This window comes from Chamaea fasciata, unplaced genomic scaffold (assembly GCF_029207755.1).
Source record: "Chamaea fasciata isolate MVZ Bird 193981 ecotype frontalis unplaced genomic scaffold, bChaFas1.0.hap1 SCAF_12, whole genome shotgun sequence".
Lineage (NCBI taxonomy): Eukaryota > Metazoa > Chordata > Aves > Passeriformes > Sylviidae > Chamaea > Chamaea fasciata.
In genome coordinates, this window is record NW_027094097.1 from 14,758,946 (window position 1) to 14,772,562 (window position 13,617).

Consider the following 13,617-nt stretch of genomic DNA (forward strand, 5'->3'; position numbering starts at 1 on the left):
ATGTGTTTTCGAGAAGTGGATGTGGAGAGCAGATCTCAACATTCCCAGAGAGTTCTGGGCGCTGCTTGGATGCGAATAGAAAATCCTAATTTACAAAGAAACGAGTATTGTCCGCAAAAAAAATTTGCTAGTTCTGGTGGAAAACAGCAGTTGGTTTTGCTCGAGGTGTAGTGATGAGCAAAGGATGGGCCCCATTTTCTACTCCAAATCTTCCAAAAATCACCCAACATCAGGGAACAGCCCAGTTATCGAATGGATTTTCTTCTCCATCCCAGAGAATATCAGCAGCAGAATGTCCTCAGGTCTGGGCTGCTTGCGGGCACGGCAGATTTAAAAGTGTCTTGCTTGGTTGGTTTTGAAGCTTTGGAGAAACAAATGTCTGTGATTTTGTGGAAGGGTTGGTGAAACTCTTGGGATCAGTCATAGAATCCCGGAATGGTTTGGGTTGGAAGGGGCTTCAAAGCTCATCTCATTTCACCCCTGCCAGGGCAGGGACACCTTCCACTATCCCAGGCTGCTCCAAGCCCTGTCCAGCCTGGCCTTGGACACTGCCAGGGAGCCAGGGGCAGCCACAGCTTCTCTGGGCACCCTGTGCCAGGGCCTCTCACCCTCACAGAGAGGAATTCTTTCCCAATATCCCATCCATCCCTGCCCTCTGGCAGTGAGAAGCCATTCCCTGTGTCCTGCCCCTGCCTGCAGTGTGGAGACTGGTTCCTCTGTGGTGCAGCTGCAGGGGGACACTGCTCTTGACACATGGAGGAAATAAGATAAATCCTTGGATCAGGAGATATCTTTGTCCCTGCCCAGCCTCTGCAGAGTCTGGGCACATCCATCCCTGTGCATCACTTTCCCCACCTGCCTGTCCAGCATGGGATCTTCTGGTTAATGAGGGGGTAGAACCTTCCTGGGATGAGTGTCTGGAAAGCTACAGGTGACAACAGTGAGGGAGGGGAAGTGAACATGTCTAGATCCCAAGTCCCAGCGCTGCCTGACCCTGCAGCACATCCTGACAGCTTTTCCTGTGGATTTCAGCCAACGTGGCTCAGGTTTGGAGCCGTCTGCTCCTGTCCCAGGTCACAGTGGGTGATCCAGAGCAGATGGGATGAAGGGCTGACCCTGAGCCACACCAGCAGGACTGATCCTCGCTCTCCTGGCTGGGAATTCAGGACAAAGCAGAAGCAGCAGTGTCCTGACCAGGTGGGTGAGGGCTGTGTCAGCAGCCACCTCTTTCCCTGGTTTTTGGAGGAATCTGGTGCTTCTGAACCCAAAAGTCAGGATCATGGGTTGGCAATGATTTCTGGCTGACAGACAGAAAACCAGGGATGGTAAAGGAGCAAAAGACTCATCTGAGGCAGCAGTTTTCCAATAGAACCACACTTGGCCAAGTGCTGGTGTTGGCTGTGGCCGCCCTTTTGGTCCTGGTGGCTTCCCTGGTGTCACGAGGATGGATTTAGTGGATCACATGTGGAGCTTGGACAGACCACGGGCTGTTTCCTTGCTGCTGTGGCCAAGCGACAAGAAGAAACCCTGTCCCCAGGTGTGGGGTCCCTGATGCCTGTGAGCAGGGTTAGGGTTACCCTGATTTCCCAGGATGGGAATGGCAGGATCCGGGGCTGCAGCCACATGCTCATGGGAAGAGCCACCCACGGATGGTCTCATCTTGCGTTGCTGGAGAGTCTTTCTTCCTCAAATGATCCCAAAGCGTTCTGGGGAGTAAATATAAACCAGAGGTGTCTGGGGAGGGGGATGGGGTGGGATTCAGGGCTCGGAGTGGCTCAGCTGAGCAGTTTGGGATGGGAAGGGAAGCCAGGACGCGTGAGGACACGGGAGGGAGCACAGGCCAGCAGAGTGCACAGAGCAGCAACTGGCAAAGCTGGGGCTGGGCCAAGACAATAAACATAGGAAGTGCTTGAGACTGATGAGAACCATGGGCGGCCTGCTCTTGTTTAAGGAGGTTTTTTTGGGACACTGGAGCAGGCGCCTGTTGCAGACAGAGCGAGACCTCAGCCCTGTTCAAACTTTCATTGACTTCAGCTGGGCCAGGGTTTCATTTCAGATGGTTCTGGTTTTCCCCAGGATGTGACTTCCTCTTTTTGGGACATATCCCTCTACCACCCACTGCCCCGCAGGAATTTTGGAGACTTGTGCAGAGATTTAGGGATGGATGGTGTCGGGGCTGGGTGCTGCCAGCACGTCAGGAGGAGCAGAGGCTGCTCTGCAGCACTCCAGAGCTTTGTGTGAGCACTCAGGATCGATAAATCCAGAGCTGAAGGCCAAATCTGAGTGCTCAGCAGCTCTGCTAATCAGTTGGGTGCCTGCATGCAGATTGAAAGCCAGCTCCTTCCAAATTTTCCCTTCCAATAAATGACATGGAGGTTTTTCACTCCAAAGTTTGACTTGGGTCCCTGACTTTAGAATTTCAGCCCCCTGTGTGCTCCTGTCTCCTGATGAAGATGGGGCATTCAAGGCAAGTGACAAACTGGAGCAGGTTTTCATCTGGCACCAGCTTTCACCCTGAGATCTCCAGAATTAACCATCCAAAATTCACAGGGTCATGAAAAAAAAATCCTGTCAATCATGAGAGAAGTTTGAAGGGAAGGCTCAAGCAATACTGGGAAATATGAGCAGAGGGTAAAAGAGGAGCTTGGGGTGGTTGTGAGAAGAGGTTCTCTAGGAGGTGGAAGATTGTCTTCCTGGCTGGAAATGAGGCTGGGTATGAAGGGAATGAGGGCAGGGAATGCAGCCTCCAGCTCTGCTCCTTTTGGGGAGCTGCCTTCATCCCATCATGTCTGGGACCCAAATCCAAAATTTCCCTCCCTTCAGAACGGTTTCCCTTGGGATTTGTCAGCACCTGGGCCCCTTTGTTTCAGCAGGAGCAAGGTGTGTATCTCATCCCAGGGGAAAATCCAAACATCCTCCTCTTCCCCATCCCTGCTGCTCCTGCTTTGTGCCCATGCTGGTGCCTGACACTGAGAGCCGAGTTAATCTGGTTTAAAATACTCGTGGCTGAGTTTCTGAAGGTCTCGCTGTTGTAGGGTGACGTTCCTTTATCCCTCGCCCTTTCTTTTCCTCCTGGATTATCCCATGTTAATAGTACCATGTAATGCAGCCTGTTATTAACTGCTCCTGAATCCTGCTCTCTGATTCCTTAAGCACGTCTTGAAACCCTGTGAATCTGCATCTGCCTTGGAGTTTTCTGAGGGTTTGTTTTGTGCTTTGCTTATTTTTTTTTTTTTGCCTTTATTTTTTTTTCTCTCCTTTAAAGCCAGTGCATGAAATGTGTAGGATAACTTTCTGCTCTGGCTGTTGGGAAGCAAAGGGATTTCTTGTGTTTGGATAGCCCAGACATGATATTCCAGACTGAAGTGTGCATCTGTTTAAATCCTACAAAACGGGCTCTAAGAAGGAAAACTTGTTTGAAAACCTACATCAAACATGGAATAAATCCTTCCATAGGTATTTATCTGCCCAGAGAAAAGATCCTTGACCACCCTGGTGTGACAGCATTTCGGAAGAAAAGAGCATGAGTAACGTCAGCTTTTTTTACATTGCTGTGTCTTCTTGGTTCACTGAGAGACATTTCTTCTTTGTTATGAATTATAAATCCCTATTGCTACGGTCCAAACAATTCTGGGAACTTCTGCCACTGGCTTCCAGAGCCCAGGGAAATCACAGTGTCCTTCGCATTTACGGTGCTCAGAGCATTTCCAAACATTCATTATTCACACGGGAATTCGTCCATCAGCAGCTCCATTAAACTGAGAGTGGAAGCTCTGCTTTCTCATCAGGTGCCAAAAGACTTGGTCGAGGTTTTGTTTCTTCCTCTGAGAGCAGATTCTAATCCCAAGGGTCAGAGCAGCACCTTTTGCAAAGGGTTACACCAGAGGGGTGAGTGTGTCCTTGGTCCCTGCCTCAGTTTCCCCATCAGTGATGTCACATTTGAGGATTCAGCCCACTGGGAGCTTGAGGAAATAATAATAATAAAAACAATAACAGTAATAATAATAATACCTAGTATTATAGGTTCAAATTCATTTGGCCAGTACTGTAAATCCCAGCTCCTACAGTCCAGGAGTTCTTAAGGATCCTGGAATGGTTTGTGTTGGAAGGGACCTTTAAGATCCCATTCCACGCCCTGCCGTGGGCAGGGAGACCTCCCACTAGCCCAGGTAGTTCCAAGCCCCATCCAAGCTGGCTTTGGACACTTCCGGGGATGAGGCAGCCACAACCTCAATGTCTCTGGATCATAAAAATTCTCAGAATTTAAGAAAACCCAACTTCCTGTATCTGTTAAGCCAGACATAAACCCAAGCTCTCGGCAGGAAATACCCCAAACGCCCTCAAAGCAAAACCAAATACTCTCCAAGTCGTTTCTTCTTTAACTTCATGCAGCTTGAACTCTGTTCTCAAGGCTGAGGAGGAACAGAGGGAGCAGAAATATCCTTTTCCTCCAGACTTGGCCAAGCTTTGGGATGAGCCCCACAGCAGCTCCTCCAGCCCTTCCCAACATCGGGCGGGAGCAGCCTTTGCCCGTGGCAGGGCTGGAGCTGGGAGCCAAGCATGCCAAGCCCTGCTCCAAAGCAGGTTTCTTCTCCTCACATTATGTCAGCATTTCCTGACAATCCCAGCGGGAGCACGCGGGTGACAGATGTCCCTTCATTATCGGCAGCATTCCCGCTCCTCAGACCAAAAATCCTGAGCCTTGAAATGAAGGCCCTGCTCGGTTTAGTTAAGCCTGGCTACCTCAGGTTTGTTCACAGGCATCTTTCAGCTGTGGGAAATCGGTCACCTTGGGGTTTCTGCCCTGCCAAGGGGTGTCCCAGAGCTCCAGGCAAGTGAGGAGGGTGGAAAATCCAGGGAGATGGGGGTGGCTGGGGAAGCCACGTCCCTGCAAATGAGGGGATTTTGCAGCTGGGATGAGAAGGGCAAAGAAGGGCCACTCCCTGGAGCAGGCTGCGTCCTCCTGAAGATGGATCATGGGCAAACAGCTCAACACTCATTTTTTGTAGGGGTGATTCAGTAAAGTAAAAGGGCAGATAAAGCATGTTGGTGGGAAATCCCATTGTTTTCCCTTGGTTTTATTTTTCACCTTCCAAGATCACCAAAAATTTACCTCTGTCCCTCAGTAAGCATAGGAGAAGGATGGAGGGAAGGAGGATGGTTTACCACCACCTGCAGAGCCATGTCCTGCTCCTCTACTCCTTGGTTGATATCTCCTTCACAGGCCTTTACCCAGGATGGCTGCTTGATTTTATTGGACACAGCTGCTGGGTGGGTTCCACAGCACACAGGAATTCAAATCCGGTCATCCATCCATCCATCCATCCATCCATCATCATGGAACGGCTTTTAGCTGACAAGAGAGAAGGTTTAGATCAGATTTTATGAGAGAATTCTGAGACCAGAGAAGCTGTGGCTGCCCCTGGATCCCTGGAAGTGCCCAAGGCCAAGTTGGACCGGGCTTGGAGCAGCCTGGGATAGTGGGAGGTGTCCCTGCCCATGGCAGGGGATGGGATGAGTATTAAGGTCCCTTCCCACCCAAACCATTCCAGGATTCTATTCCATGCATCATCCTCCCCTCATGTGTCCCTGCCAGCTGATTCCAGCCCTATTCCTTCTCTCCTGACAGCACGTGGAACATCCATGCTCTGAGGAGCTCTCAGCCTGTGATTCCCACACTCCCCAGCTCCTTCCTTCAGGCTGCCTGATGGATGCTGGGGAAAATCCAGCCCTTGGGGGGGGGGGGGGGGGAAGATCCACCTGCCCGCAAGGAAAAACCATCCCAACCCATTTCCTGCCGCCGGCGCTGCGAGCCTTCCCCTTCCCCATGTGCTCGGCTGATCAGGATCAGCTTCTTTTGCTGCCGTTTTTGTGCCTCTTGATTTCCACACGGAAACCGGCTCTATTTTTACCCGGCTCAAGCTGATTAGATTGGCAGTAATTGGCAGGATAAACAGACACGTCCTGTGTGCAGCAGGTTAATGCGATACAGGCGCTGACCAGGGAGTGCACTCAGCCCATGCCCAGCGCGGGGAAGGCGAGCGAGGTAATTTATTGTCCACATGCCTGCAACATGCCCATTATCCAGCCCCGTCCTTCCTCTCCCTGCAGACCCATTTCCCCTGGCAGGGTTGCTGCACAATGCCAAAGGTTTCATCCTTTTCTCCTCAGCTCTTCGCAGCCCTGCAGGAAAAAAAAAACCCACAAAAACAAACAAAAAAACCCCAAAACCCCAAGGACACGCAGGAGTTTTTCCTTTCTGGTTAACCCCAGGGCTTGGCTTTTCCTGACCTGTGAGATTATTAGCATTGAAGCAGCCGTGTATTAAAAAAGAAGAAAAAAAAAAAATGCTGCTTACAACTCCGAGGCTGACCTCGTCCAAGTAATGTAATTTCCCACCGTTTCAATCACTTCCACAAGTTCCAATCTTCCGGAAGATTAGCAGCAGGTCTGCTGGCTGCAGTATCATTCTGGGCTCTAATTGGGTTCGGGGGGTAATTTAGCCAGAGACCAAGTGGAGAAAAGAAAACTTAGGGGCAACATCAGGTGATGCTACACTCCTGGAATTCAATTCACTGGGAGAGGGATGGAGCGGGAAGCAAAAATGAAAATCATTCCGTTTTCCAAAGCTGCACATTTCAATCTAACGTTGGGAGACTTTGGGAATATTTTGGCGCTTGTGCTCGGTGGTGGCTGCACTAGGTGTTTAATCCCACGAGAGGAGTGGAAGGTGAGCAAGCCTCAGAAAGGTTATGAGCCAGGGAGGGAGGGGGCCTGTTTATTCAAAAACATTTTACCTGTATCATCTTTGATCCCATCTCAGAGGGCTTCTCGTCCCTCCAGCTGCTGCAGGATTCCACAGGATTCCACCACTGACTCCTCCCGTGCTGCCAGAGAAGTGGTTTTTTGGGGAGGAAGGGAATAAACCCCTCCTTTTTCTTCCTGCCTGCTCTGAACCCCAGCCTTTGCCTCCATGCAGGTGAGACAGGCAGGATATTCAGTCCCAGAATCATGGAATTGTTTGGGTTAGAAGGGATAATAAAATAAACCAGTCCCACCCCCTGCCGTGAGCAGGGACACTTTCCACCATCCCAGGCTGCTCCAGCCTGGCCTTGGACACTCCCAGGGATCCACAGCTCCTCTGGGGACCCTGTGCCAGGGCCTCATAGGAAAGAATTTCCTTCTAAAATCTGATCTAAACCTCTCCTCTTTGAGTTTAAAACCACTCCCCCCTTGTCCTGTCACTCCATCCCGGGGCTGCTCTGCTCAGCGCCTCCCTCCCTGTTTACAGCTGAGCCTTGAGCCCTCTCACTTTTGCAGTTTAATTTATTTAATGCGGGCCCTGTTGATCTGGTATTTTTCCCAATCAATCCATGGCAGGGAGCAAGCCCAGGGCTGTGTGGAAGGCTGAGAAATTCCACTGGTGTAATTATCTCTACCTCCCATCACCCCGCAGGTGAAAGCCAGAGCTCTCCCCTGCCTCTTTCCCTCAGGCTCCTCTTTGCCGCTCATTACACCACTCTCTCTAATTACCAATTATTGCCATTGTGCCGCCCTCTTTTAATTACCCTGTTCAGTGTTTATGAATCCAGTAATTGTCCAAGACACCTCCCAGCCTTAAAACTTCAAACCCTCGGTGTCCTGTTCCCCCCTTGGAGCATGGGCGTGGTGCTGGATTTTTCCCAGTCCTCTGGGTCTTCCAGTGGCTCTTCCAAGACCTCCTGGAAACGACCATTAACTGTCCAGTCAGCTCCTTGGCCACCTCCTTTACAACTTTCTCAAGTTATTCAGATGTGCTGGTTTAAAACCACTGAGTTCCACCAGCTGGAAGCTCCTGGGCACTCCTGGAAAGTGTTTCCTTAGCATGTTGTCTTTTTTTCCCACCGAATACCAGGATAAATCCCTCCCTGAGCATTCCTGCCTTGTCTGTGTCATTGATTAGCCTCCCATTTCCATGTAGGATCACTCCACTCAAAACTCATGGAAAATATTCTTCTGTCTTTCATTTCCCCAGCTTCTGAGGTCTATTAATTACTACTTTTTCTTCCTTTGATGTGTTTATATTTTGTGTGTCAGTCTTGGCAGCTCTTTCCCTTCCTTTCTAAGTGGTGTTGGTCATTTTAACAAAGATCCCTGCCTGTGTTGCTGCTTTTTGGGTAAAGTATTCTTAAAGATCTCTCCCTTTTCTACACATTTTTCACTTAAAAATCCTTCTCTGTATTGATCTGACTTGTAATTAATTTCTGATTTGGGAAACAGGACCTTTAAAAGTGGCAAGTAAATATATAGATTTATATCAATTACTGCTTTAAGCTTTACTTCATTTGCACATAACAGATACAATGAAGCCATGGAGGCCAGTGCCACTCTCACCTGCTGGAGTGAGGATAAATGTGGAGTTTCCTCATGCTGGAGACAATTTTGGGGATTTTTTTTCCATTAGGATATTATCTTTCCCCCTGCCCCCCAAATATCTAGGGGTATTTTTAATATTGCTAGCTCAAGACCTCCAGGTTCCATCACTCAGCTAGAATTCCCTGGGGATCCCGAGGTTTTTATTAGATATTATGGATGTGGCTGCTTAAAGAAGCAGAATGTGACGAGTCCCTGCTGCAGACCCTGCTTGCCTCGTGCTTTATTTCCCAGGATATTGATCCAGAAACACTCTGGATCATTTCTTTCCTTGTTGTTAATGGCTCAGAACCTGATGGTGCTTGGGAGAGGATCATCTGCTCCCAGCCAGTCCCAGTGGGATGCCAGTCAGGACTGGCAGGTCAAGACCTCCAAACATGAGTGGAAATCAAATGGAGAGGGTGGTTATAACATAGGGCTGCAGCATTCCAGGCAGGAAAAATCCCTGTCACCCCGAGGCACTGGGAGCTTTTCCCTTTGCTCCCTCTGGAGCTCTGCATTTCTGTCATGGATGGAAAACACCCACTGCTCCCACTGCTCAGTCCTCCTTTTTCTTCCCCCATCCATGCTCAGTGATTTATTAGAAGCTGATTTGCCTTTTATTGTATTTTCCATCTTTTTCTTTTTTTTTTAAATCCCAAACTTCATCTCACTCATCCACACGTGCCCCACATATTTAAAGAAAGAACCTGTCAGACCTAACACCGCCTGTGTCCTGTGGTGGAAAAGTCCCTGGGATTAGCCAAATCTCCTGGAGAAATCCTACGGCCCAGCTTCCCAGACCTGGCATGGCAGGAGCACCTTCCAGAGGGAAAAACCCGCTGGCATTCAAGGCTGCTGTGAAATCCAACCTGGAATTTCCTCTCCCTCATCCTCCCGCACCATCAGCAGCACTGAGGAAATATGAACTGGGCTGGAGAGGATTCCCAAGGCAGCTCACTGGGGCTGGAGTTTTTATTTTAAACGAAATCCTGACCTTTGGAGAAAGTCTGGCAAAACTAGGTCTGTTTGGGGATAAGCTCAGGGCCAGCAGTGTCAGGGCTGGCCACCACACCACGATTACCTTGTAAAGGTTCATCCAGCCCCTTCACCTGGCGTTCCCACAGTCAAGGAATCATGGAATTAGAGAATCATGGAATCATGGAATGCTTTGTGTTGGAAGGGATCTTACAGCTCAGCTCATTCCACTCCTTAAGGACATCCACTATCCCAGGTTGCACCAAGCCCCATCCAGCCTGGCCTTGGACACTTCCAATCTGCTTTATTTGCCTTTCCAGCCTGGCTTTGGGAAATTTTTGGAGCCTCGTGGAACCCACCTTAAACCCTTTAGTAACCAGAACGTCCCTTTCTGACCAAACCCTCTCAGGGCACCAAGACAGGCTGGGGACACCCCAGGAAACCAAAATCAGCTCCTGACCAGAAGATTTGCTCACAGCTGCATTTTTAGGGTGGAACTTGCCCATTCCTCAGGTACAAAGGTGCTGTTCCCAAAATAACCCTCATTTTAAAGCCACACACCATCCTAAGAGTAGATCCCAATCTCCTCTCTTCCTTCAGCAGATTGTTGGGAATTTCTTTTTCGTCATGTGCCATGAGACTTGCTGTCATTTTAAGCACCTGCTTTATGAGGAGCAGCATCCCACGTTGGTCAGAGGGGTTGTCACACCTTGGTGCCTGGCTCAAGTCCCTCCATTCCATCAAATTCCCCCTCAAAGGAATAGCTGGCCAATAATTAATTGGCTAATTAATATGTAAAGCTACTATAACTGTCTAAAACTACTGAGAAAGCAGCAGAAGGGGACTGGGATTTCTTTTGTTCCCTGCCAAAATTTTTATAGGCGTTTAAGCAGCTTCAGTTCTGGTGTTTTTCTTGGAAAGTTTGGGGGTTTCCACCCAAATTCTCCCTCTGTGGAAAAAAAAAAAAAAAAAAAAAAAAAAAAAAGAAAGATGGGAGTTTGCAGTTGCCAAAAAATGCAGCACCTGGAGTGTGGGATTTTTAGGGAAGGAAACAATAAAGCCCCACAATGTATAACGAGCACAGTTCTTGCATTCACAGAGGACTCGGCGTAGTTTGAAAAGACATTTTCTACTGGAAAAAAATGCTTCAGTGGGAAAATTTCCACCCACTCCAGTTGCATCTCTTCCCTCCAGCTCTGAGAGAGAGAGAGAGGAAGGTTTTCTTCCAGAGGAGGGTGGTGATGTGTTTCCATGGATGGACAAGAAAATGCATCGAGAGAGGAAAAAAAAAAAAAAAACCCAAAAAAAACAACTGAGTGGGAAGACACAGCCTGAAAGTTCCCTGAAAGGTGGGTGGGCAGTGAGCAGGTACCGAGCACAAGCCGCCTTTCCAGAGGGGATGCACAGCCTCAGTCCCGCGGTTTTCCATCACCAGCACTCTCACAGTTCACTTTTTTTCCCTTGCGGAGTCCTGGCCAGGCTGGGTCTGGCCCAAACCCACCACTCCGGTAACGCTGGGGGCGATGGCAGGATGGCAAATGCCAGCCGGAGATTTTTAGGGAAGAGCTGAGTTTTTTCCTCCATCGCCCAGATTTTGCTTTACAAGCGCTTGCGAGCATCTTTCCAATTATCCTCCGGCAGAGCTCTCCCTTTAATATTGGTGCGTGAATCCCCGGGGGTATTGGCACAAACAGATCGATATTTGCGGGCGCACGGACCCGCACACGCATCCCGGTGCCGCAAAACCCGGCACGTTCCCATCCGGAGGGATGCACCAGCGGACCCCGTTGGCTCCAGAGGCACAACGCGAGCCGCCTGGGGAGGATCCCAACACCTCCAGCAACCCCGTGGGAGAAAATAAAACCACCCCAAAATCTGCGGAGCAGAGCGCGGAGGGCCTCCCGATGGATTGGGAGCACCGCGATGGGATGCGCTGCGCCGGAGGGAGGGGGGCGAGGCGCGCCGCAGCCCGGCTGGATCGGGACCCAGCCCGGAGCGCTGCCGTAAATCCCGAGCGCTGCCATCCAGCCCCGGAGCGAAGCGACAGCGCGGCCTTTTCATGAATAAATAATCTGTGTTGCAGTTGCGGCGTGCCGGACCCGGCACGGAGCGGAGTCTGCCCGGAGACTCGGCGCCGGCGGCGCGGAACGAGGCGTTCGGCCCATTCCCGGTGTCCTCCCACCCTCGCGACCCACCGCCCGCCTGCCCGCGGGGACCCCCCGGCTCCGGCGGGGGATGCCGGCCCCTCTCCGCCCCGCGGGAGCCGTGGGCGAGCGGCGGCGGGGCTGGGAGGGAGAGAACCGGAGGGATAAATAAAAAAACTGCGGGAGCATCCCGGGAGGCTGCGGGGGGCTGCGGCCCTGCTGGGCTGCGAGGCGAAGGCGACGCAGTTCCTGTCTCTTTAAATCCACCCTGAGCCCGGCGCCGGGAGCTGAGGCAGAGCAGAAAGCCCAGGATCCTGCTCATTAACAAGCGGGATTTATCCCCGCAGGGAGCCCGGCCAGGAAGGGGAGGGTGGGGGGGGAAGCGGCGGGGTTCGCCCAGGCCTCCCGCCCCGAGCAGCCCCGCAGCCCCCGGGGCCGGCAGCCGGGGCTCGCCGTGAGCATCCTCCGGCCGGGATGCGGGCTGGGCCGGGCGCGGCCAGCGCGTTCCCCCGGCACTGAGGTTTGCGGCGGGGAGCGGCGCGGGGGAGGCGGCGGGAGGAGGGGGCGCGGGGCGCGGGGCGTGCGCGGTGCGGGAGCGGCCGGGAGCCGTGCGGGAGGGCGGCGGAGGAGGCACCGCATTGCTGCTGCTGCCGCTGCTGCTGCCGAGCCCCGCGATGCCGCCGCGCCCGCCGCTGCCCCCGGCCCTGCGCCCCAGCCAGCCCGGCCGGCGGCGGGGGGCTCCGCGGGGGCTCTGAGCATCCTCCTCCCCCCGGGGCTGCCCAGCGCTCGCTTTTTTTTTTTTTTTTTTTTTTTTTTTTTTTTTTTTTTTTTCCTCTTCCCTTCTCTTGGCATTTGGCCTCTTTTTTTTTTTTTTTTTTTTTTTTTTTTTTTTTTTTTTTCTTTCCTCCTTTTCCCCCACCCCCGTTCCCTGCCTTGGATGGTTTTTAGGTGGAGTCGTTTGCACCAAAACCCAATAGCTGCTGCTGTTCTTGCTGCTATTTTTTTTTTTTTTTTAATGATCCTGTTTCCACAGCAGGGGAAGAGAGAACTGATCCTCAACATACTCCCAGAGAATGAATAATCACAAGAAACTGGCTTAAGCAGCTCCCTGGATCTGGCGCATGATTTCGATTGAGTTCGATTTGATTTAATTATTTTTATTTTTATTTATTTCTTTTTCCCCAAGTCATCCTTTGCATTTTATTTCCTGCATTTCTTCCTATTCTTTTCTTTTTCTTTTTTTTTTTTTTTTTCACCTTTTGGGAGATTTGCAAACCGAATTACATGCATGTCCAGTGGGGGAAGGTTTAATTTTGACGATGGAGGGTCGTACTGTGGAGGCTGGGAGGACGGAAAGGCTCATGGCCATGGAATCTGTACCGGCCCGAAGGGTCAAGGTGAATATTCGGGCTCCTGGAGTCACGGCTTTGAGGTGCTGGGGGTCTACACTTGGCCCAGTGGCAACACTTACCAGGGCACCTGGGCGCAGGGCAAGCGCCATGGCATTGGCATGGAGAGCAAAGGGAAGTGGGTGTACAAAGGAGAGTGGACCCATGGATTTAAGGGACGGTACGGGGTCCGGGAATGCACTGGAAACGGGGCCAAGTACGAAGGCACCTGGAGCAATGGATTACAGGATGGCTACGGGACAGAGACCTACTCGGATGGAGGTAGGTGATGCATTGATCCCTTCCTGGCTGGGGCCGGTGGGCTGGAGGGTGGTGGGGAGGACCTCCCAACGGGGTTTGGGTTGGAGTCTGGGAGTTTGCAACCTGCAGCCTTGGATCGAGGGATGCTCCCACCCTGCAGGAGGGAAGGGACCAGCCCAGCGTGGCACCAGCCCAGCTCTTTGCCACAGGTAGCCCCATATGTTCCATGGGGTCTCTGGGCGCTGGGTCCTCCCTCCTTCCTCTCCTCCAGCAGGTTTTTGGCATGTGGAAGGGGCTGTGCTGGCTGGGGGGACGCCCAGCTCTGGCCCAGAGGGCTCGGAGCGTGGGGTGGGCCAGGCCTTGGGGACACAACCCAAGTTGCACATGGGATTGGCAGTTCTGACTGCACCACTGGAACCTGTAGGATTTGCATGGGAACAACGCGGGGCAGGATG

At 51.6% G+C, this 13,617-nt stretch overlaps 1 protein-coding gene across 1 annotated transcript in view; it reads left to right on the forward strand.

Annotated features, from left to right (window-relative positions):
* Window positions 1–12,472: 12,472 nt before the first annotated feature.
* JPH3 (junctophilin 3) overlaps window positions 12,473–13,617 on the forward strand; it is a 56,761-nt gene continuing 55,616 nt past the window's right edge. The window contains exon 1 of the mRNA XM_066194740.1: window positions 12,473–13,183. Within this exon, the coding sequence (XP_066050837.1) occupies window positions 12,802–13,183 (382 nt within the window). The 5' untranslated portion in view covers window positions 12,473–12,801. The remainder of the gene's footprint in view (window positions 13,184–13,617) is intronic.